This window comes from Myotis lucifugus, unplaced genomic scaffold, assembly GCF_000147115.1.
Source record: "Myotis lucifugus unplaced genomic scaffold, Myoluc2.0 scaffold_169, whole genome shotgun sequence".
NCBI lineage: Eukaryota > Metazoa > Chordata > Mammalia > Chiroptera > Vespertilionidae > Myotis > Myotis lucifugus.
The window spans coordinates 2,668,086-2,693,548 of NW_005871217.1; the positions used below are offsets into that span (position 1 = coordinate 2,668,086).

The 25,463-nt window shown below is 47.3% G+C and overlaps 1 protein-coding gene across 1 annotated transcript in view; it reads left to right on the top strand.

Annotated features, from left to right (window-relative positions):
- Positions 1 to 507: 507 nt before the first annotated feature.
- Positions 508 to 25,463, top strand: part of MPP1 (membrane palmitoylated protein 1) — a 34,500-nt gene continuing 9,544 nt past the window's right edge. The window contains exons 1-6 of the mRNA XM_006096192.3: positions 508 to 716; positions 16,623 to 16,766; positions 17,046 to 17,124; positions 18,003 to 18,088; positions 20,818 to 20,886; positions 23,238 to 23,434. Of these exons, the coding sequence (XP_006096254.1) occupies positions 615 to 716; positions 16,623 to 16,766; positions 17,046 to 17,124; positions 18,003 to 18,088; positions 20,818 to 20,886; positions 23,238 to 23,434 (677 nt within the window). The 5' untranslated portion in view covers positions 508 to 614. The remainder of the gene's footprint in view (positions 717 to 16,622; positions 16,767 to 17,045; positions 17,125 to 18,002; positions 18,089 to 20,817; positions 20,887 to 23,237; positions 23,435 to 25,463) is intronic.

The window sequence follows — 25,463 nt, forward strand, 5'->3', positions numbered from 1 at the left end:
CACATATATAATTACATATTGTTTTGTGATTAATCACTATGCTTTAATTATGTTCAATGTGTAACAATGAAAATACATCCTGCATATCAGATATTTACATTACGATTCATAACAGTAGCAAAATTACAGTTATGAAGTAGCCACGAAAATAATTTTATGGTTGGGGGTCACCACAACATGAGGAACTGTATGAAAGGGTCGCGGCATTAGGAAGGTTGAGAACCACTGTCCTAGATGCTTTCTGATCTCCCAGCACTTTGGCCAAGGAAGTGGGCCTCGCGCTCAACCAGCCGGAGGCTGGGGGTCCCTGGCCTGTTTGGCGCTGTTTTTAATTCCTCAGACCCCTTGGGAATTTAGCCTCAGGGGCCTTGAGGGGAGCAGCGCCTCCTGGTGGCGCTCGGGAGCCAGCGCCGCGGGGGCCGGGCGTGGGCGGGCCCAGGGGCGGGGCGAGGGCGCTAGTGGGCGGGGCGTCCGCGGGGTGGAGACTGGCCCAGCCGCGCCGCCTCCGCCGCCTCCGCCGCCCTCGCCCCGCAGGCACCGAGCCCTCGCACAGCAGCCGCGCTCCGACCCCTGGTCTCGGCGTCTCCGCGTGTCGGCGTCCCGGCTCCCGCAAGATGACGCTCAAGGCGAGCGGGGGCGAGAGCGGGGGCAGCATGCGCACCGCACTCTCCGACCTCTACCTGGAGCACTTGCTGCAGAAGCGCAGCCGGCCCGAGGTGAGCGGGCCCCGTGGGTCCCCGGGGCGCGGGGTGCCGAGCCAGGAATCAGCCGCACCGCCTGCTGCGGGACCTCCTCCCTCTGCGGCCCTGGCCCCGGGGAGCCTGCCCTCGGGGGTCCTGTCTCCGGGGTGAAGGCCGCGGCGGGCAGCAGCGTGTGGGGAGTTTTGGGTGCGGTGGGTGGTTGCCCTGGGCAGCCCTTCTGGGTGGGAATCAGCCGAGGCCGAGGCCTGGACAGAGTGATTTTTAAGGTCAAGGAAAACTTCTTCGTGGACGGAAGTCAGGGTAACAGAAAGACTTGAGGAGCAGATCCAAGAGGTCTGATTCGTTGGTGTTGAAATGCTTGTGTCTGGTCAGCAGAAAGGGTTGTAAAAGCCAACTCCGGCTCTAAAGTGCTCACTCACTGTCCCTCTGCGTGTAGCAGGATCCCTTGTGTTAGTGTGTGCATGCGGTCGCCTGTATGTGTGTCTGAGTGGACGAGGAATGCAAGGATTTCAGAGGTAATTCCGCCCTCGGGGTCCCTGCGATGACCTTCGAACCTCTGTCCTCAAAGATGCCCGCAGGGGAGGGTGACCATTTTCTTATTTCTCATAGTTCTGGGTGTGAGTGGGACCCAGCAAGGCAAGGTGGTCGCTTAGGGTCTCTCAGGCAGGGGTGCAGTTAACCAGAAAGCTCACTCACTCCCTCGCTCATCTGAGGTGCTCATCTGGACCCATCAGCCACAGGACATACCAGTGGCCTGGCCTTCCTCACAGCATGGTGGCCAGGTACCAGTGAAGGAAGAGGGAGGGAGAGAGAGAAGCAGAGAGGGAGAGGAGGAGAGAGAGAATCCAACTGTGGGCAGTCCTTTTCTGTCTGCTTCCTTTCACTCAACATAAGCTGAGCCCCCTCTCTAACTCCAGGACCAGACTGTGTGTACATCTGATGGGCAGGTGGGGAGATCGTCCGCCTATTTGAAAAGAGGCCCTATGACTGCAAGAGTTATGTTGTGGGTGCACCGTCCGAGTAGACAGCGGCTTTTGTGGAGCTTTGAGTTTATCCTCAAATATTGGATACAGTCTGTAGGTCCTCCCAGTTGTTTTGTTGTTATTAAAGGATTTGAAAAAAAGCTGAAAGAAGAAAACGTACTAAATCCCTGAATGACAGCGTATCCGGATCATCCATGATGAGAGAGAATCATGGATCGGCTGCCTCCTGCACGCCCCACACTGGGGATCGAGCCCACAATCCGGGCATGTGCCCTGACCGGGAATCGAACCGTGGCCTCCTGGTTCATAGGTCGATGCTCAACCACTGAGCCACGCCAGCCCGGCTGATTCTTATTTCTTGAGGTTCACCTTCCCTTTGGGGCTCTTACCAGTCTACATTGCCAACACTAGGCTGTGCCTCGTGCTGTGTGGCCTCGGGCAAACTGCTGAAGCTCTCTGGACCTTAGGTTTCTCTTCTCTGTAAAATGGCCCCGCCTGGAGAGTCTGGAGAGAAATAGTGATGCTTCCCTGAGATAATGCTTGTCGGGCACTTCAAACCGCACTGGAACATTGAACTGCACCGGGACATCCAACATCTAAGAGCCGCCTGTCCAGGGGCAGGCATCCCGTGTTCCTATTCTGGCAAGACTCGAAACCCAAAGTTTTACTTCTGACCGTAGCCCACATTTAATATTGAAAAAGTGTCAAATGATAATTTTGCAATAGGTTTGAACTGTAACCTGTCTCTCCCACCATTAAGTACAGTGGGGCCTTGACTTACGAGTTTAATTCGTTCCCAGACCGAGCTCGTTAAGGAGCTCGTTAAGGAGCTCGTTAACTCAAATTACTCTATCAACTCAAGGCAAAAAATCGGCTGAGAGACAGCTAGTATCTCAAAAAACTCGTTAGTCGGGACACTAGTAAGTCAAGGCCCCACTGTATATAGTTCCTTCCTTAGAGAAACTGATTTTTTAAGCTTTCTCTGGCCTTATTCTTTTTTAAAAAATATATTTTATTGATTTTTTACAGAGAGGAAGGGAGAGAAACAGAGAGCTAGAAACATCGATGAGAAACATCAATCAGCTGCCTCCTGCACACCCCCTACTGGGGATGTGCCTGCAACCAAGGCACATGCCCCTGACCGGAATCGAACCCGGGACCCTTCAGTCTGCAGGCCGACGCTCTATCCACCGAGCCAAACCGGCCACGGCATTATTCTTTTTTAAAAAAAATATTTTTATTGATTTCAGAGAGGAAGGGAGAGGGACAGAGAGATAGAAACATCAATGAAGAGAGAGAATCATTGATCAGCTGTCCTCTGCACGCCCCATGCTGGGGGTTGAGCCTGCAACCCGGACATGTGCCCTGACCCAGAATAGAACTGTGACCTCCTGGTTCATAGGTTCAGGTTCAACCACTGAGCCACACTGGCTGGGCTGGCCTTATTCTTTACATAGTGTCCATTAGTACACATAAAACTGATTGTAAAATTCCTACTACTACTTTCCTCTTCAGTCTGATTTGAAGCAGCACTTTTCCCATGACCTGGCATTAAATAGGTCGAGAATCCCTAAAAATTCACTTGGGCCTATCCCACATAAAAAAAATGAATGAACAGGCCTGGCCAGTTGTCTCAGTGGTTAGAACATCGGCTCACAGATTGAAGGGTCTCGGGTTTGATTTCATTCAAAAGCACGTGCCTCAGCTGAGGCTCTATACCTGACGCCGGTCAGGCAGGTACAGGAGGCAACCAATCAATGTGTCTCTCTCACATCGATGTTTCTCTCTGTCTCTCCCCCTCCCTTCAACTCTCTAAAAACCAGTAGAAAAAATATCCTCGGGTGAGGATTAACAAACCAAAAAGAAAAAAAAGAACTAACAAATAAGTCAGGCCCAGGTGAGTTTCCACTAAGAAGACCTGTCTATTGGTTCTTAGGCCACCACATGCAGCATCACTCCACACTGGTCATCATTCACGCTGGCCTACTATGTGCAGGCCTGCTGCTGCGGCTAAGAAGGAAATAAGTGAGGACACAGAGGCAGGCGTAGGGTGCTGTGAAGCTGTTGGAGCCCGAGTTGTTTCTTTTCACAGAAAGCGTAATAGGAAATAAAGTGTAGCCCAGCCGGTGTGGCTCAGTGGTTGAGCACTGACCTATGAACCACGAGGTCAGGGTTCGATTCCCGGTCAGGGCACATGCCCGGGTTGTGGGCTCGATCCCCAGTGTGGAGTGTGCAGGAGGCAGCGGATCAATGATTCTCTCTCATCATTGATGTTTCTCTCTCCCTCTCCCTTCCTTTCTGAAATCAAGAAAAACATTTTTAAAAAAAAAAAAGAAGAGAAAGTGCAACTTTCAAATTATTTAGTCCTCTCCCCACTTTCCCAGCACAAGGTGTGGTCTCTGTGGGACTCCTTCCCTTCTGGGAACTTGGTGACTGCCTTTCAGAAGTAAAGAGTTTGGTGTCCTTGTGACCAGTAGCATTCTAGTCAATATTTTAAATTAGAGAAGATAATCTTTTCTAAGTCATTTGTTCCCTGACAGTGAATTCGATTTCCCAGGTCAAGACCAATTCCCTGAAGTCGGGGTCTCTCTGACCTTGGCATTATTGACATTCTGAGTCTGGTAATTCTTTGTTGGGAAAACTAATACCTGCCCCCTCCCTACTTGGGACAACAAAAATGTACCCTGGGGCGAGCAAGACGAAATCAGTTGACATTTCATTGATGTAGGGATTTTCCCTAAGCAGTGACTTGCTCAAAACTTTCAGTGTTGCTAAGAAAGGAGGGTTCTGGGTGTGGGGTATAGGAAGGCAAGAGTAAGTAGCCGAATTTCCAAAAGCTCTGGGAGAGGGGAAGTGACCCCGGGGGAGGAGGGAGGCAGGAAGAAAAGCTCTGAATTACGGAACCAGGACACAACTTTCGTAACTTGGACTTTTCTTTTCTGATTCTTCACTTTTTCTTTTTCCTCCATATAAAGAAATATACAGGAACAGAATACATATGTATGTGTTTGCTCAAAAGTCACCTTTCCTGCAAGGCCTCTTCTGGACACCCTACTTCATTTGTTTCGTTGTTTTTAATTTATTTCAGAGAGAGGAAGGGAGAGGGAGAGAGAGAGAAAAACATCAATGATGAGAGAGAATCATTGATCGGCTGCCTCCTGCACGCCCCCTACTAGGGATTGAGCCCGCAACCCGGGCATGTGTCCTGACCAGGAATGGAACCGTGAACTCCTGGTTCACAAGTCGACAACCACTGAGCCACACTGGTCGGGCTGGACACCCTACTTAAAATCGCAAACCCCCTTGCCCCACTTCTGCCTTATTTTCCTCCATAGCACATACCATCTTTGATATTCCATCTAATCAGCCTACAGGCCGAAGGGTCCCGGGTTCGATTCCAGTCAAGGGCATAAGCCCGGGTTCCGGGCTCGATCCCCAGTAGGGGGCATGCAGGAGGCAGCCGATCCATGATTCTCTCATCATTGATGTTTCTGTCTCTCTCTCCCTCTGATTGTGTAGTACTTGAATCTGCCCACTGCCACGCCCACTTTGTGAGCACGGGGTCTTGTCTCCTAGTCATTGCTGTACCCCAGGCACCTGCATGTACCTTCCTCAGGTGAGCACTAGTCCCCTCACGGGCTCAGCTTGCCCAAGTGTGTGGAGAAGCCCCCCTAAGGCTTGGACTCCAGGCGAGGAGATGACTTGGGAGCAGAGTGCCCTGCAGTTCCGATAGAAATGAACTTCCATCAACACCCGTGTGCGCCCCTCACATAAAGGCCCCTGCCCCCCGCGCTGTGCACTTTGGAAGGTGCTGTGCCCTGGCTCTTCCTCCAACCCTCACAAATTCAGAAGTCCATACTCTTTTTGAAAAAATACTTTTTTTTTTTTTAGCCCTGGCCAGTTTTGCTCAGTGGATAGAGCGTCGGCCTGCAGCCAAAGGGTCCTGGGTTCGATTCTGATCAAGAGCATGTACCTCAGTGGCAGGCTCCTCCCCGACCCAGGGCTCTGGTCAAGGTTTGTGCAGGAGGCAACCGATCAATGTGTTTCTCTTGCATCAATGTTTCTCTCTGTCTCTCCCTCTCTCCCACTCTCCCTGAAAATCAATGGAAAAATATGCTTGGGTGAGGATTAAAAAAATAATGATATAAAAATATTTTTTATTGATTTCAGAGAGTAAGGGAGAGGGGGAGAGAGAGAGAAATATCAATGATGAAAGAGAATCATGGATTGGCTGCCTCCTTCACGCCCCACACTGGGGATCGAGCCCACAACCCCGGGCACACGGGGAATCAAACCATGACCGCCTGGTTCTTAGGTCGACGCTCAACCACCGAGCCTTGCCGGCCGGGCCATGCTCTTAATTTAAGTCCTAGAGCAGGGGTCCTCAAACTACGGCCCGCGGGCCACATGCAAATACAAATATTGTATTTGTTCCCGTTTTGTTTTTTTACTTCAAAATAAGATATGTGCAGTGTGCACAGGAATTTGTTCATAGTTTTTTTTTAAACTATAGTCCGGCCCTCCAACGGTCTGAGGGACAGTGAACTGGCCCCCTGTTTAAAATTTTGAGGACCCCTGTCCTAGAGTCTGAAACTTACTAGCGCTTTAACTTCAGACAAATTTCTAAACCTTTCACACGCAGTATCTGGCTTTGCAGTCCTGTTTGCCTTCAGTGGACATCGTACAGTGGGTAGATAAAGGGTATTGGAAAAGGATCTTTAGGGAGTTGGCCTTTGGATTTGATGTATGTGTTCTCAGAGGGCTTTACTGCCTGAGAAACAATGCGCCTAGTTAATGTATAATTTTAAGACAGTACTTGCCAGAAACCCTGGCTCTTAAGTCTTCCTCTCTCCCCCCAACTCTTCCCCCAGTTCTCGGTCATTTGTGGTTAAACAGTGATAACCTCTTCCTAGTGCCTTGGAGCCCTCTTTGGTTTCCTTAAAGTTTGTCTTGGTGTTTTTGTTTGTTTGTTTTGTTTTCCCAAAGTGGACTAGGATCTCGTGGGAGGGCGAAGGGTGGGATGTTTGCATGCCCCTGGCCCCGGGCCGGGCAGGCCTGTGGGAGGCCGGCAGCTGTTAAGGGGCAGTGCCCAGGGTCTGCCCTCTTGGTGACCGCCCACCTTCTGGGCCCAGACTCTCTCCTGTCTCTTTGCCAGCTGCGGGTTGGCAGAGAGCCTGGCAGTAGGCTGAACCGTATTTGTTCTTTCCTCCGTTCACTGTCACTCCTTTGTCATTTGATGGTTTGAATGAGAAGAGCCACTTTCATTGCCCCTGCTTCATTCACTCCCCCTCACCCCACCCCCAAGTTTGTTTTTCATCTTTTTTTTTTTAAGCCCAACTTCCTTTGAGCAGCTACCTCTGCCCTTTGAACCCCGTGGCAGATGTTTCCTCCAGAGGGGGTTTCAGAGCAGCAGGCTTGCCACTCCAGCAGTTTGTAGGATTAAAGGCCAAGAGGCTGCAGGGCAAAGGCCAGCCGTGCAGCCGTGTTTGCTCCCCAGTTTCTCCTGAGCCCGAGCAGCCATCTCTAAGGAGGGTCACTCCACCTTGCCTGTCCTGGCGGGTGGGGGTGGGACAGGCCCACCTCAGCCCTGGGGCTTCCCAGGTGCACCCGAGATGAGGGTGGCGGTTTTGAAGTTGTGGAGGGAACTCTGCAAAATGGAATTTAGTTACCTTTGACTTTTCCCTTTTGTCAGCATTGCTCTTGTCAATTACCACTCGCATGCTGGTGGCGATGATGGTGGTGGCAAAACTGAAAAAGCCCGGCAGGCGTGGCTCAGTGGCTGAGGGTCAGCCTATGAACCAGGAGGTCACGGTTCGATTCCTGCTCCAGGGCACATGCCCCGGTTGCTGGCTCGATCCCCAGTAGGGGGCGTGCAGGAGGCAGCTGATCCATGATTCTCTCTCATTGTTGATTCTCTCTCTCTCTCCCTCTCCCCTCCTCTCTGAAATCAATAAGACTATATTTTTGAAAAACAGTAGCATGTGCCGTTGACTTCAGTCATGCATGTCATCAGTGACATCGCAGAAGCTTCTGTTAGAGCCGGCACTGTCTGGGGGCCCGGGCCCGTGAGGGAAGACAGCAGAGGTAAGCGCTCTGCCTGTGTGGGACTTACACCCCAGCTGCGGAGAGAAAATCAACGGAGTCAACAAGTGAGACATACAGAGCCCATTGGGGTGAATGGCCAGCGAACAGGACAGGTTTGAGGAGATCAAGGAGCCAGGACACATGCCTTAAGATGTCCACCTGGGCCAGTTAGTTACCCTGTATCACCCCTCCCTCCTGAGCCCAGCCCCTGCCAGTTGTGCAGCAGGAGCGAGCACTGGGATGCAACTTCCTCAGGCAGAACTGGAGTCTGAATCCCTGTTTTTCTGTCTTCACCTCCCATTGAAGGTCAGACTTCACTTTGGTCTGTCCCCAGGACTTCCTGTCTTCTTCCCCATTCTCCCCTGCAGGTGCCGTCCTCCTCACCATTTAGCTGTAAAGCCCCATTTGCTAGTTGGTTGTTGTTTTTATTGATTTTTAGAGAGAGAGAAACATCAATGAGGCCTTAGGCAGTTTGGCTCAGTGGATAGAGCATCAGCCTACAGACTAAAGAGTCCTGGGTTCAATTCTGGTCAAGGGTATGTGCCCAGGTTGTGGGCTCCATCCCCAGTGGGAGGCGTGTAGGAGGCAGCCGATCAATGATTCTCCCTCATCATTGATGTTTCTCTCTCAGGAAGACAGGGTGGCTAGGGGACAAGTTCATGGTAGAGATTGTGCTTTGCTTTTGGATGCCTTCCTGTTGCGAGGTTGGTTCTTTATTTACCACGTCGGAGGCTTCCGTTGCCCTTAATCATCATTTGTAACTTCTGGGGGAGGGTGATAGTGACTCTTAGTCATCGCGGAGGGGAATGACTTGATGGATAAGCACATTTGAAAGACCAACCTTTGGGATAGCAACTCTTGAACTTGTCTGACTGGAATGTGTTTTGCCTCTGGTAAGCTTTCCTGAGTCCTTAATTTAAAGGCTGACATGTTCAAATCAACCTTTGTAATGAGGCTGAGTAAGAAGTTTATCTGCCTCGTCTAGGTCCTCTATCGTGGAGGCTTCTCCCCCTTTCAAAGGTCGTTTTGTATTCTGTGGACTAAGACTTTCTAATCTGTCATTATTCAGAACATTATACAGGGTTCGCCAAGTCTGAAAGCACAGATGAATCATCATAAATGGTTTATCGTGGGACATTACAGCACATGATAAAATAATATGACCCACCTTTCCAGACTTTATGGCCACCTGTATACTGTTAGTTCCCAACACACAGAAATGGTAGTTGCTGATAAACCCATACAATTAATTCCCAAGTTCGGGTTTCAGCTTTCTCAGCCCCACAATAACGAGTGATAAGAGATTCATAAGTCAGGGTCAAGGAAAGTCCTTAATTTTATTTCATGCTGTGCATTAGAAATGTGAGATTCGAGCTCATAATTTGAGGGCAGCAATTATTCAATCCCTGGTCCTTGAATTCCTCATTCTATAGACTCAATCTGTAATCCATGCACATGGTAAAAACATACAAATAATATAGATGGTTAATTTGAGTAAAGGAATTTTCCCTGCCAACTTTATGCTGCTTTTGTTCTGGTTTTCCTAAATCTACTTGGATATCTGATATTGTGCCCTTTAAATGGATCTGTGGCAGGAGATACCTAGCTTTGAAGAGTTCTAACCAAATGTCCCAGGTCACCATGGGCAATGCTTCGAGGAACTGCTTCATCACTGTGTATCATGGCCTCTTATTTTCCCATCCCAGAATATGAGTGGGAATCTCATAGTCTGAAAACCGATCCTGTATACTGCATATTTCTCAAAGATCTGTTGCTTGTACCCATTCTTTGGTACCAAGCTCTCTTAGTTATAGTTCTTTGGTTGCAAACAAGTGCTACTGGCCAGCCATTCTGCTACTTATTTTATGCAATAAGCTCAACTCTACTAGGAGCTCAATAACAGTACAGTATCAAAACCATGGATTTGATATTTGTATGATGTGTAAGTGTAGTTCTATTCCATTTGATCACATGTAGATACGTAATCACCACTAAAATCAAGATACATTGAAGAGATTGAACTGTTCCATCACCACAAAGATGTTCCTGGTGCTCCCGCTTTATAGTCACACTAGAGGCCCGGTGCATGAAATTCATGCACTCGTAGGGATCCCTCAGCCCAGCCTGCGCCATCTCACAGACAAGGACCTCTCACTCCTTACCACCCGCCTGCTTGCTGCTCCTTGCCTCTCAGCTCGCTGCTCCTTAGTGCTGCCACAGAGGTGGGAGAGGCTCCCGCCACCGCGCTCGCCAGCTGTGAGCCTGGCTTCTGGCTGAGCTGTGCTCCCCCTCTGGGAGCCCACTGACCACCAGGGGGCAGCTCCTGTGTTGAGTGTCTGCCCCCTGGTGGTCAGTGCGCATCATAGCAACTGGTCATTCCACCGTTCAGTCGATTTCCATATTAGGCTTTTATCATATAGGATGTCCCCCTCATTCCCACCATCCCTAACCCTTGACAACCATTACTCTGTTCTCCATCTCTATAATTTTGTCATCTCAAGAATGTTATATAAATGGAGTCATAGAGTATGCAAATTTTTGAGATTGGCTCTTTTCACTCATCAGAATGCCTTTTAGATCTATCCCAGGTTGTTGCATATATTAATAGTTTATTCCTTTTTATTGCTGAGAAATGTTCCATGGTAAGGATGGACTAGAGTCCATTGAAGTGCTCCCCTATTGTAGGCCATTCTGGTTGCTTCCAGATTTGGGTATTATGAATAAAGCTGTTATGAACCTTCATGTACAGGTTTTGTGTGAACATTTCCCAACAAAGGACCCAGCTCTCTTCCCAAATGGCCATACCATTTTACATTCCCACCAGCACTGGCTGAACGATTCAGTTTCTTCGCATCCTCACCAGCATTTAGTGCTGTCACTATTTTTAACCTTAGCTATTCTGAGTACATAGTGGTTTCTCATTATGGTTTTCATGTGCATTCCTCCCTGATGATGGGCAACATGTTTGCATATCCTCATTTGCCGTCCTTCCTTACATATTCTTTTAGTGAGATAGCTGCTCATGTCTTTTGCTCATTTTCAACTAGATTGTTCTTATTATTGAGGGTTTTTTTTAATTTCAGAGAGGAAGGGAGAGGGAGAGAGAGATAGAAATATCAATGATGAGAGAGAATCATCGATCCACTGCCTCCTGCACGCTCCCCACTAGGGATCAAGCCCGCAACCCAGGCATATGCCCTGACCGGGAATCGAACGGTGACCTCCTGGTTCATAGGTCGATGCTCAACACTGAACCACGCTGGCCAGGCTACACCACACAGTCTTGATTACTTGTAGCTATATGTCTTGAAACTGTGTACACAGATTCCTTCTACTAACTTCCATATATATATTTATATTTTTATTGATTTCAGAGAGGAAGGGAGAGGGATAGAGAAATAGAAACAACAATGATGAGAGAGAATCACTGATTGGCTGCCTCCTGCATGTCCCCTACTGGGAATCAAGCCCGCAACTCAGGCATGTGCCCTTGACTGGAATCGAACCTGGGACCTTTCAGTCCACAGGCCGATGCTCTATCCACTGAGCCAAACCAGCTAGGGCTGTACTGTCTTCCTTTTTGAAATTGTTTCAGTTGTTCAGGGCCTGTGCCTTCACATCACATACATGATTTTTAAAGTCATTCAGAGGGGCTTTTAGTGTAACCCACATGGATCAGGTGAGTGAAGCTGCTTGTATATTAGAGAAGTAACGTCCCAGGAACAGGGGAATTGGCAGCCTGCACTTGGCTTCTGTACAGGGAGCAGGAAGGAAAGACCTGGAGAGCATATGCCTGCCTGCAGGGGGCAGCCATTCCTCGGCCCAACCCAACAGCTTTGCCCCACTTGCTGCATGCCTTCAAACGGTGCACTCTGATTCCTTCTACTGCAGTGGTTCTCAACCTTCCTAATGCCGCGGCCCTTTAATACAGTTCCTCATGTTGTGGTGACCCCCAACCATAAAATTATTTTCCTTGCTACTTCATAACTGTAATGTTGCTACTGTAAACAATATGTAATTATGTATGTGTTTTCCGATGGTCTTAGGCGACCCCTGTGAAAGGGTCGTTCGACCCCCAAAGGGGTCGCGACCCACAGGTTGAGAACCGCTGTTCTACTGTCTTCCTTATCCCAGTTCTCCCTGATCTTGTTTGGGATGGCAAGACGCCCAAGTCAGTTCTTCTCTCAGCCTGGGCTGGCCATGTTCAATTCTGGCCGATGAGACGCGAACAGATGTGCGCTGGAGACGTCCTGGGACAGCTGTCCTGGGACAGCTGTCCTGGCCCTTTTCCCTTCTTCCTGCCTTGACAGTGCAGCTCAGGGCCCGATTGGCAGCTTTTCGGGAGATGTTTTCACCCCAAGCTCATTTTTTCCTTTCTCTGTACAGGGACTTTGGAGCCCTGGGCTCTGGTACTTTGCAGAGCGACACACCTCTCCCCAGCCAAGTCCTCCTCTGCTCTCTCAACTCTGCTTGATCAGTAACTATTCAGCCCCCCATCTGCTTTCCGTCTTCTAAAAAGTGATTGAAATCTCTGGTCCCTGATGACTTCCTCATGTTTTCTTTTGGGGGGGGGGGTGTTTCTATTTCCTTGCCCCCCCTTGCTCTCATTTAAACAGGGTGTGAGGTGCACACAGGTGCTGAGGCTGCCAACTTGAACCCAAATCACAGTCATGAGAATTCTCTCTCGCCAGAATGGAAAGCATTGCACTTTGTAGAGCTTTCAGGAATAATAGATTTTCATTTGCCTGTGTAGAAATAAATTGAGCCCAGCTGGTGTGGCTCAGTGGTTGGGCGTTGACCTATGATGAACCAGGAGGTCATGGTTTGATTCCCGGTTAGGGCACATGCCCGGGTTGTGGGCTCGATCCCCAGTGTGGGGTGTGCAGGAGGCAGCTGATTAATGAGTCTCTCTCATCATTGATGTTTCTCTCTCTCTTTCCCTCTCCCTCCTTCTGTGAAATCGATAAAAATATATATAAAAAACAATAAAAAATAAACTAATTAATTGAAACTGAAGGGATGCATGAAAATTTTTTATTTTATTTTATTTTTATTTTTATTCTTGTTAATCCTCACCCAAAGATATTTTTCCCCATTGATTTTTAGAGAGAGTAGAAGGGAGGGAGGAGGGGGAGAGAGAGAGAAAGAGAGAGAAACATCTATGTGAGAGAGACATGTGACTCAGGTACATGCCCTTGACTGGGAATCGAACCCAGACCCTTTGGTCCATGGGCCGATGCTCTAACCACTGAGAATACCTGCCAGGGCCGATACATGAAATTTTATATGCTGAACATATTCTGTAGCCGTGTCTTTCTGGATTCGTTTTTTTTTTTTCTTTTTTTTAAATCCTCACCTGAGGATATTTTTCCATTGATTTTTAGAGAGAGTAGAAGAGAAAGGAAAAGAGAGAGAAACATCGATGTGAGAGAAACATATCGATTGGTTGCCTCCTGCATGTGCGCTGACCAGGGCCCGGACCGGGGAGAAGCCTGCAACCAAAGTATGTGCCCTTGACAGGAATCGAACCTGGGACCCTTTGGTCTGCAGGCTGATGCTCTATCCACTGAGCCAAATCGGCTAGGGCTCTTTCAGGATTCTAAACGCATCTCAGCACTCTCCACAGACAGACTTGCACAGCATCTTGACAACAGCCCACATTTGTAAGTGAAGCGCAGAGAACTCAAGAAACGTGCCCACCATTACCCACATGTTAGTGAAAGAGTCAGGACGCGGACCCAGACAGTTTGGGTCTGTTTCTGTCAGAAGGCGTGCCTACGATCTGTAACCTATGCTGTCTTTTTTCTCTCACTGATTTTTTTAAAAATATGTTTTATTGATTTTTTACAGAGAGGAAGGGAGAGGGATAGAGAATTAGAAACATCGATGAGAAAGAAACATCGATCAGCTGCCTCCTGCACACCCCCTACTGGGGACGTGCCCGCAACCAAGGTACATGCCCCTGACCAGACTCGAACCTGGGACCCTTCAGTCCGCAGGCCGATGCTCTATCCACTGAGCCAAACCGGTCAGGGCTCTCACTGATTTCTTTTACCGCAGTAACACATGCACATAGTAAGTAATTTGAAAGGTTTAAGTGGCTACACGGTGAATACAGTTTCCTTCTCGCCCCATTCTGTGGTCACCCAGTTCTCCTTCCCAGAAGCAGCTACGGTTGCCTGTCTCTCCTTCCAGAGGTCGTGTATGCATTTACAAGCAAGTATGAACGTGGTCATTGTTTCACTGTTTATGCTGATGATAGCATACCTTTCCTCGCTGTGGCTTTTTCTTCCTCTTAACAATTTATCTTTAAGGTTAACCTCAGCACCTCCTTGTCATTGCTACATGCTAGGATACCCCCATGAGATGCAGTGTGAACTAGACGAGCCGTCTACTATAGAGAACCTTGAAGTTATGATTTCTAAATATACAACCGTATCTCAGACAATTCTGTTTTAATAGCGATGTCATATGATTCGGTGTCATGTGAGTCTGGTTGCTACACAGACAGTTTCTCTTTCTTAGTACTTCCCTCATTTGAGGCCACCCCGTAACTAGAACTATTTCAAATGTCACCATCTTATCAGAGTCTCCATTGACCTCTTAAAAGTATGTTAATTAAAGTGACAATAGTAGCCCTAGTGGTTTGGCTCAGTGGATAGAGCGTAGGCCTACGGACTGAAAGGTCCCAAGTTTGATTCTGGCCCAGGGCACATGCCCGGGTTGCGGGCTCAATCCCCAGTGTGGGGCGTGCCGGAGACAGCCAATCAATGATTCTCTCTCATCATTGATGTTTCTCTCTCTCCCTCTCCCTTTCCTCTCTGAGATCAATAAAAATACATATTTAAAAAAATACAGTAGCCCTGTCCTCTTGAAAAATGTCAAGGTCATAAAAGGCTGAGGAACTTTTCCAAATGAAGGGTGATTAGAGATGTGCAAACTCAATGCAGTGCTCAACCCTGAATTGAATCTTCATCTAGGAAAAGAAAATATATAGCTATAACAGACAGTGGGAAAGTTGATGGTTGTTTACACTTTTCAGCTATTATGAATAAAGCTGGTATGAACATTCATGTACAAGACTTTTTGTGGGAATCTGTTCTCTTTTCTCTTGGAGTGGGATGGCTGGGACATAGGGTAAATGTTAACTTTACATAAGAAATTTCCAAACTGTTTTCCACAGTGGCTGCACCATTTACCATTCCCACCGGCAGTGTATGAGAGTTCCAACACTTGGTATCATCTGTCTTTTTAATATATCTTTTTATTGATTTCAGAGAGGGAGAGATAGATAGAAACATCAGTGATGAGAGAGAATCATTGATTGGCTGCCTCCTGCACACCCCACACTGGGGATTGAGCCCACAACCCGGGCATGTGCCCTGACCGGGAATCAAACCATGACCTCCTGGTTCACAGGCCAATGCTCAACCACTGAGCCATGCTGGCCAGGCAAATAGAATCCTATATAATAAAAGCCTAATATGCTAAATGTCTGACCATTTGTTTGACCGTTTGACCAGTTGCTATGACGCACACTGACTACCAGGGGGCAGACTCTCTGACCAGTAGGTTAGCTTGCTGCTGGGGTCCGGCTAGTTGGGACTGGGCAAAAAAGGCTGGACACACCCTGGAGCCAACCTCCCACAGTCCCTCCCCGACCTCTAAAATATTTATTCTAATTAATTTCCTTTCAGTGTGCACCGGGCCTCTGGTTTCTTTATAGCCTCAGAGGTGGTTTGTGAGAAACTGATGGTAACCTGAATCACCTTTCCTGCTGTGTGACCCAGAGCATCAGGAAGTAAAGAGGGAAGAGCAGTTGGGTCTGATGCTCACCAGAGCAATTGGGTCTGATGCTCACCAGAGCTCCTGTCACTGGAGAGGCGCTCATTGTTGGAATGGGAAAGGCCACCGCCATCCGTACTCACTTCTCCATGTTACTGAGGCTTTCCCACTGCACCTGTCCCCTCTGCCTCTTCCCATTATGAATTAAACCCCCCTTGGGCCTTCACTATGGAGTATGTGTGTGTATGCCCCATGTAGGTACACAGCCCCTTACCAGAAGCTCTTGGGGCCCAGTGTGCATTAGAAATCACAGTTTTCCTGACTGTGTTCTATTTTTTGTAATTCTCCCAGCAGGGCAGCACCCTGTAAATCAAACACATTAATATTTCTGCAGAGAACTGAGTCAACATGTCTATTAAGTTGGATAAATAAAGCTTTCAGACAGCTTCACATAAATTCAAATGAGATTGGATGCCAAACTCAGAACTGTTGGTGTTCAGAGCCTTGGGGTTTAATTTTTTTAAGATGTTTTTATTGATTTCAGAGAGGAAGGGAGAGGGAGAGAGAGAGAAACATCAATGATAAGAGAATCATTGATTGGCTGCCTCCTGCACACCCCCTATACTGGGAATTGAGCCCGCAAACCCAGCATGTGCCCTGACCAGGAATCGAACCATGACCTCCTGGTTCACAGGTCGATGCTCAACCACTGAGGCACACCGGCCGGACCATGGGGTTTTATTTTATTTTTATTTTTTAAAAAATATATTTTATTGATTTCTTACAGAGAGGAAGGGAAAGGGGTAGAGAGTCAGAAACATCAATGAGAGAGAAACATCGACCAGCTGCCTCCTGCACACTCCCCACTGGGCATGTGCCCGCAACCAAGATACATGCCCCTGACCGGAATCGAACCTGGGACCCTTGAGTCCACAGGCCGACGCTCTATCCACTGAGCCAAACCGGCCAGGGCAGGGCCATGGGGTTTTAGAATTGCTATTACAGACTGGCACAGGGGAGGATCTTCGCTGTTTACTTCACACATTGCTCTGTTGTTTTGATGGGACAGGCCGTGTCGCACCAGTTGAATGCCGTGACCGAGGACATGTATACCGAAGAGTCTGCTGCCCCAGGTAGCCCTACCCAGGCTAAGGGACAGGAGGTGCGGAAGGTGCGACTCATCCAGTTCGAGAAGGTCACAGAGGAGCCTATGGTAACCCCTTATCCTGTTTACCCCCTGCTTACTCTCAACCACATAAGTCACTGGGCCACGAGAGGAAACTCAGAAGCTGAGTTAGGGAAGCAGCCAGCTGTCGTATAGTCTGTCTCCATCTCAAGCTCCTCCTCCAAGCAGGCTTCATGCCTGTTCTAGTTGAGGAGCACCCCATGTAGAGATGGAAAATCTTTCTCCTGAGAAATTGCCTTAAATTGTCTTCAAGATAACCTCAGAAAGAGCTTAAATTAAAGCATTCTGCACCATTGTCTATTTCAGGGAATCACTCTGAAGCTGAACGAGAAGCAGTCCTGTACGGTGGCGAGAATTCTTCATGGTGGCATGATTCATAGACAAGGTACTCTGTGGGGTTCCTAGATTGTTTCATAGTATTGTGTACTATGCTCTAGGTCCGTGGTCAGCAAACTGCGGCTCGCGAGCCACATGCGGCTCTTTGGCCTCTTGAGTGTGGCTCTTCCTAAGCCTTAGGAGTACCCTAATTAAGTTAATAACAATGTACCTACCTATATATAGTTTAAGTTTAAAAAATTTGGCTCTCAAAAGAAATTTCAATCGTTGTACTGTTGATATTTGGCTCTGTTGACTAATGAGTTTGCCGACCAGTGCTCTAGGTCATGGTTTCTTTTCTATGGTATCCTTTTTTAAAATATATGTTTTTATTGATTTCAGAGAGGAAGGAGAGAGAGAAACATCAATGATGAGAATCATTGATTGGTTGCCTCCTGCACGCCCCCTACTGGGGACCGAGCCCACAACCATAATCGAACCCGGACCCTTCAGTGTGCAGGCCGATGCTCTGTCCACTGAGCCAAACTGGCTAGGGCTGAACATTTCTTCTTTTCTTAAAAAATATTTTTTATTGATTTCAGCGAGGGAGGGAGAGGGAGAGAGAGATAGAAACATCAATGATGAGAGAGAATCATTGCTTGGCTGCCTCCTGCACGCCCTCTACTGGGGATTGAGCCCACAACCCGGGCATGTGCCCTGACCAGGTATCGAATCGTGACCTCCTGGTTCATAGGTTGACGCTCAACCACTGAGCCACACCAGCCGGGCTGAACATTTATTCTTCACAAAATTTTTTTTCAATTACAGTTTACATTTGATATTATTTTATGTTAGTTTCAGGTATGCAGCATAGCGTTAGACCATCATATACTTTACAGAGTTGAACATTTATTCTTTTGTGGACTGATTTTTTTCATTTCGTGGCAGGCTCCCTTCACGTGGGGGATGAGATCCTAGAAATCAATGGCACAAACGTGACCAATCACTCGGTAGATCAGCTGCAGAAGGCGATGGTGAGTATTTCTATGTCATTGTCTTCATCGCTGTCACTGTGCCTCATTTTCCTGTCAAAGTATTTGTATCTCGTGGAGGAAACGATTACCATTGGCAATCTTTATTCTGTGCAAGAAATGAGAGTTCTCTGCTTTCATTGAGTAAACTTCTCAAACAAGGCAAATAGCGCAGAGCATCTGTCTAGAAAGAACATTGACCTGGGTGGCAGAAGGCCATGGTCTGTAATGGCAGCCTGGAATCCCTGCCCTACTTTATTCTAGCCCTGTGATTTTGAGCAAGTGAATTAACTTCTCTAAGTCATCTGTAAAACAAAGATAGTAACTCCTTCTTCTTCTTCTTTTTTTTAAAGAATTTATTTTATTTTGATGTTGTTGTTTTTTTTATTGATTTCTCACAGAGAGGAAGGGAGAGGGATAGAGAGTTAGAAACATCGATGAGAGAGAAACATCGATCAGCTGCCTCCTGCACACCCTCTACTGGGGATGTGCCCGCAACCAAGGTACATGCCCTTGACTGGAATCGAACCTGGGACCATTCAGTCCGCAGGCCGACGCTCTATCCACTGAGCCAAACCAGTTAGGGCAGTAACTCCTCTTCTTTTTTTTTTTTTAATATATAGAGTAAGGGAGAGGGATAGAGAGTTAGAAACATCGATGAGAGAGAAACATTGATCAGCTGCCTCCTGCACACCTCCTACTGGGGATGTGCCTGCAACCAAGGTACATGCCCTTGACCGGAATCGAACCTGGGACCTTTCAGTCCACAGGCCGACGCTCTATCCACTGAGCCAAACCGGTTAGGGCAGTAACTCCTCTTCTTATGTCACAGATTTATTATGAAGAGCAAATGGGATATTCTAATGAAAAGTTGAGTGTGCCCTTTAGATTCAGTCAATATTTGTTGAGCACTTACTATGTGCCAGGCATTGTACTTGGTGTATGTGCTGCCTGTCCTATGGGCCCCTCCAGATTCTTCACCATCTTCCTCCACCTCTGCACACACCAGAGATCATTTCTGTAACCAAAGCATTAAAACACCCATGGGGGACACAGACAATAGGGTGGTGAAGGCCTGGGGCGGGGGGTGGGGACAAGCTAGAAGAGGTCAAGGTAGGGGAAAGGGGGCCATATGTGATAACTTTCAACAATAAAGATTTTTTTAAAACCACCCAGAGGTGGTTGGATGTAATTGGCCACCGCAGCAGAAGCCACACCTTGGGCACTTAGGAGTGAGATGCTAGGGTACTTGCCTGGGAATGAATCAGAGAACAGCAACCCAGAAGGAAGTGTCATTTGAAAACCAAAATGTGTTTTCTCACTTGAGACAGAGATGAGGAAACGGAACCTTGGAGAGTTCTGAAACTTGCCCACAATCACATGGCTTTTAAGAATTTGCTTTCAGCCCTGGCCGGTTTTGCTCAGTGGATAGAGCGTCGGCCTGCGAACTGAAAAGTCCCAGGTTCGATTCCGGTCAAGGGCACATGCCTGGGTTCTGGGCTCGATCCCCAGTATGGGGTGTGCAGGAGGCAGCCGATCCATGATTCTCTCTCATCATTGATGTTTCTCTCTCTTTCCCTCTCCCTTCCTCTCTGAAATCAATAAAGATATGTTAAAAAAAGAATTTGCTTTCATCAAAACTCCTTGTGTAGACTTCTGCTTCTGACAAAGATGGAGAACAGGGACCATACATACCCTGCTTCTTTTTTTTTAATATATATTTTATTTTTATTTTTTAAAAATATATTTTATTGATTTTTCACAGAAAGGAAGGGAGAGCGATAGAGAGTTAGAAACATCGATGAGAGAGAAACATCAATCAGCTGCCTCCTGCACACCCCCTACTGAGGATGTGCCCGCAACCCAGGCATGTGCCCTTGACCGGAATCGAACCTGGGACCCTTCAGTCTGCAGGCCGACGCTCTATCCACTGAGCCAAACCGGTCAGGGCCGTACCCTGCCTCTTGAAATGACCCAAATCCTAAATGCCCATGCCCCTAATGACAGAACTCCAAAGTACCTGAAGCAAAACCTGGCAGAACTGAAAGAAGAAAAATACAAATCCATAATTCTAATCCAAGATTTCACTATCTTTCTCTTTTTAAAAAAATATATCTTTATTGACTTCAGAGAGGAAGAGAAAAGGAAAGAAACATCAATGATGAGCGAGAACCATTGATCGGCTGCCTCCTGCACACCCCTCACTGGGGATCGAGTCCACAACCCGGGCATGAGGCCTGGTTCATAGGTCAATGCTCAACCGTTGAGCCATGCTGGCTGAGCGATAAATTTTCTTGATTCAAAGCTTTGTCTGGCTTCACCCATTATTTCAGTTAAACCTGAAAAGGAGTGAAAATTGAGTTATCAGCTGTTAAAGTGTGTATACTACATTGTTTTGGGACACCCTGTATTTGTAAATGTTTTTATTGGTGTAGAGAAAGCCTTGGACATGTGTGTGCCAGGATTCATCTTAGGTACTTTGTGGTCGAGTGTGGGGAGGAGGGGAAATCATTAGTTTTTTCTACATTATTCTTTGTGCGTCTCCATGTTGTTACGGTGGTTTGGGGGCACATGATACTAGAATTGAAGGAGGAATTGTCCTTCAGAATTTCCAAGTGTGCAGTAAAAACGGCTGTTGGGGAAAAAACACATGGGACTTTGAGGGGGGAAATGACTTTATAAAACCCAAATCATCCAAGTTAACATTTTATTACCCTTTTCTTCTTCAATAGAAAGAAACCAAAGGAATCATCTCATTAAAAGTAATTCCCAACCAGCAAAACCGTCTTCCTGCATTACAGGTGGGTTTGCTCTGTTGTGATGATGGCAGAATTCAGGCCCAGTGTTGAGATGTGATTGAAATGACATGATTGTATTGAAAATATAAAAAATAGATTTTTTTATTGACTTCAGAGAGGAAGGGAGAGGGAGAGAGAGATAGAAACATCAATGATGAGAGAGAATCATTGATCGGCTGCCTCCTGCACGCCCCCTACTGGGGATCGAGCTCGCAACCCGGGCATGTGCCCTGACCGGGAATCAAACTGTGACCTTCTGGTTCATAGGTTGACGCTCAACCACTGAGCCACGCGAGCCGGGCATAACTTTTAAGTTCTATATAGCTTACAGATGTAGCTGCCTGGTGCTCTCTGAACTAAACTAACATCCATTGCAAATAGACAGGCCTTCTTTCTGCCCACCGTCAGGGCTGGTACTTTCTGCCTGTTTGCAATGAATGCGAAAGGAAGGGGTAATCTCCTTATTCCACAATCCCAAGAAGAAAATGGGTGAAGAGAATGAAGAGATCATTCCTAGAAGGAAAAATACACATGGCAGGAAACATATGAAAAAATATCCAATCCTACCATCGAAGAGAGAGATAGCTCGGACGGGGCCTTGGCAGATGAATGTGGGAGGAGTTTGGTTTGGTTGGTTGGTTTTTTTTTCAAAACAACTCTGAAGTTTCTATTACAGATTATTGTAACGACAAGTTCAGGGTCTTTAATAGACATATCAGTGTTCGTATTTTCATTTTCTTGTGTCACGGCTGGTAAATTGTGTTTTTCCAGTGATTTGTCAAGTGTATTCGTGTGAAATTGTTCATAAAATCGTATAACCTTTTAAACATCTCTGGGATCTCTGCTGATCTCTACTGGGAAATTGTATCTTCTCTCTTTTCTTAATTGGCCTTGCTAGGTTGTTAATTTCATGAATCTTTAAAGAACCACTTTTGCCTTTGTTGATCCTCTCAACTCTATTTTCTGTTTGATTTGTTTCTGCTCATTATTTTTCTTCTTTCTTTGGCTTAGATATGCACCCCTAATTTTCCTACCCGAGGTAACTGGTATTAAATTCTGGAGTAGTTTCTTCCAGTCTTTTTTTCTATGTATAAATAAATACTTTTTTAAAATGTCAAGTGTGCTAGGTATTGTTTTTGTTGACTGATATTCTCATTTAATGTTATATCAGTAGCATTTTTCAAGGGCTTTAAATATTCTTCTACAAATTGATGTTTGTAGGTATGTGGTCATACATTCAGTAGATGACCATAACTTAACTAAATTCCCCATTCTTGGAAAATGAGGTTGTTTCCAGTAGTTCATCCTTATAAATAGTTTTGTGGCCCTAGCTGGTTTGGCTCAGTGATTCGAGCATCGGCCCGAGGACTCATGGGTCCTGGGTTTGATTCCGGTCAAGGGCATGTACCTCAGTTGCAGGCTCTATCCCTGGCCCCCGGTCAGGAACCGTGCAGGCAGCAACCAGTCGATGTGTTTCTCTCACATCGATGCTTCTGTCTTTCCCCCTCTCTTCCACTCCCCCTAAAAATCAATGGAAAAATATCCTCGGTGAGGACTAACAAAAAAATAAAATAAAATAAAAGGAAAAGAAAAATAAAATAATTCTGCAGTGAAGATATTATCTATACATTGTAACTGACAACTTCTGCATAGAAGTGGATTGTGGGATCAAGGGGACATCAACTCAGACCAATAACCACAAACACGTTGACTCAAAAAGGCAGTTCATATCTCCTTGTTGGAGGGCTCAGGTTTGACCCCTCCACAAACACCACAGTAACCAGTTCCAGTCGCTTCAGCTCCCCATCTATTCTTTTTAAAAAATATATATTTTTATTGATTTCATAGAGGAAGGGAGGAGAGAGGAACATCAATGATGAGAGAGAATCATCCATCAGCTGCCTCCTGCACGCCCCCCACTGGGGATTGAGCCTGCAACCCGGGCATATGCCCTGATCGGGAACCCAACTGGGGACCCCTTGGTTCCTGGGTGGATGCTCAACTAGTGAGCCACACCGGCTGGCAAGCCCCCCGGCCCTCCTCATCCATTCTTGCCTCTGAGTTATTCATTCAGTCCTGACCCTACTTTTCTTAAAATATATTTTTATTGATTTCAGAGAGGAAGGGAAAGGGAGAGATAGAAACATCAATGATAAGAGAGAATCATTAATTGGCTGCCTCCTTCATGTGCCCTTGACCGGAATCGAACCCAGGGCCTTTCAATCCACAGGCCGACACTCTCTCCACTGAGCCAAACCAGCTAGGGCCTGACCCTACTTATTTACAGCAGAACTTTCTATTACGTGTGCTGATGCCGGTGTTTCTCCTGAAGCTGCCCTTGCCTTCTCTTTCAGATGTTCATGAGAGCGCAGTTCGACTATGACCCCAAAAAGGACAATCTGATTCCTTGCAAGGAGGCGGGACTGAAGTTTGCCACTGGGGACATTATCCAGATCATCAACAAGGATGACAGTAACTGGTGGCAAGGGCGGGTGGAAGGCTCCTCCAAGGAGTCAGCAGGCCTCATCCCTTCTCCTGAGCTGCAGGAATGGTGAGCTGCTTTCCCACGGGTGGGATTGGCGGGTGGAATGGGCCCATACCTGTCACCAGTAATGTTTTCGCTTCCCTAACCTGTCGTCTTGCGTGTAGTTTCTCTCTCTCAACCAAGCCAATCTCCCAGCTTCCCTGGCATAATGGGTAAGAGCACGGTAACAATGAGTTGATAAGCTTACCTAGCAGGACTTTTTAAAAAAATATATTTTTTAAATATATTTTTATTGATTTCAGAGAGGAAGGGAGAGGGACAGATAGAAACATCAATGATGAGAGAGAATCATTGATTGGCTGCCTCCTGCACGCCCCCTACTGGGGATTGAGCCCGCAACAGGGCCATGTGCCCTGACAGGGAATCGAACCGTGACCTCCTGGTTCATAGGTCGATGCTCAACCACTGAGCCATGCTGGCCGGGCAGGCAGGCCTTTAAACGAGCCCAAATAGCTCTTCATTTGTCCGAGGGCCTCTGTTTCAAGTGCTCTCCCTGTCCCTACAAGGAAGTGGCAGCACCGGGACTGGTGCTTCCCTGGTCTCCTGCCTCCCAGGCCAGCACCTTTCTGAGAAGATATCTTCTGAGCCCTGCAGAAAACAGTCACATTTTAAATACTCGTCCTTTATGCAAATTGCCAGTGCATAGAAAATGAGGGGAGAATCAGCCTCTATTGCATATACTTAGCTGGTTGATCCAGCACTATTATTGCAAAGACCACGCTTCCCCCATGCACTGTGGTAAATCAACTTGTTCAAAAACGAGCTCAGAGGCAGGGGCCAGGCCTCAGGCCCCCCGCCAGCTGCCATCCAGACCAATGCACGGATGGCTTCCCAGGGATTCCCAGGGCTCACCACCCCCTCACCTCTCAGGAGAGTTCTTTTTTAAAAAAATTTTTTATTGATTTCAGAGAGGAAGGGAGAGGGGGAGAGAGAGAGACATCAATGATGAGGGAGAACCATTGATTGGCTGTCTCCTGCACGCCCCCTACTGGGGATCAAGCCCTCAACCCAGGCATGTGCTCTGACCAAGAATTGAACCGTGACCTCCTGGTTCATAGGTCAACTCTCAACCACTGGGCCATGCCGGCCGGGCCCTCTAGAATTCAAATAGCTGGCAATGGGAATGTGTCCGGGAGGGAGCGAACCCCCACCGTGTCCTCCTGTCAACACAGCCTGACATTGCAGTTGGGCTCATTCCACCTCTCTCTGCGGAGCCCCTGGCTCCAGGCAGCCAGCTCCCAGTGTGGTACCGAGAATACAGCAGACACATCGGCTCATGTGATTCTCTCCTCACTTTCTCCACGCTGCTCGCCACAAACCCAGAGCCTTCTACACACAAGAGAGAGGCTGAGAGGATAATGGGGGTGAAGGGAGGGAAGAAAGGAGAGAAAGAGAGAGATAGACAGAGAGGGTGAGAGTTGCTGGCAGAGACAGCTTAGAAAGAGCAGGGATATGAGAACTTGAAGATGAGAAAGGGTAGGTTATGAGAGAGAGAGAGATGAGGAGTATGGGGGGAGGAGAGAGACACGTACAGACACTGAGAGAGGCTGAGAGACTGAGGGGGGTTCTCAGAGAGAGACAGAAAGTGGGGGGCATGCCCTGCCAGTGTGGCTCAGTGGTTGACATCGACCTATGAACCAGGAGGTCACGGTTCGATTCCCAGTCAGGGCTCATGCCGGATGATGGTTCTTTCTCATCATTGATGTTTCTCTTTCTCTCTCCCTCTCCTTTCCTCTCTGAAACCAATAAAAAAAATATTTAAAAAAAAATTAAAAGCCCTAGCTGGTTTGGCTCAGTGGATAGAGTGTCGGCCTGTGACCTGAGGCAGCCAATTAATGATTCTCTCTCATCATTGATGTTTCTATCTCTCCCTCTCCCTTCTTCTCTGAAATTAATAAAAATACATTAAAAAATAAAATAAAAAGAGAGGGGCTGAGAGAGAGAGAGAGAGAGGATGAGTGTTAGAGACTCACAGAGAATGAGCAGCTGGCAGAGGGTATGAGAGAGGAGAGGTTCAAGAATGACATGAAGGTTT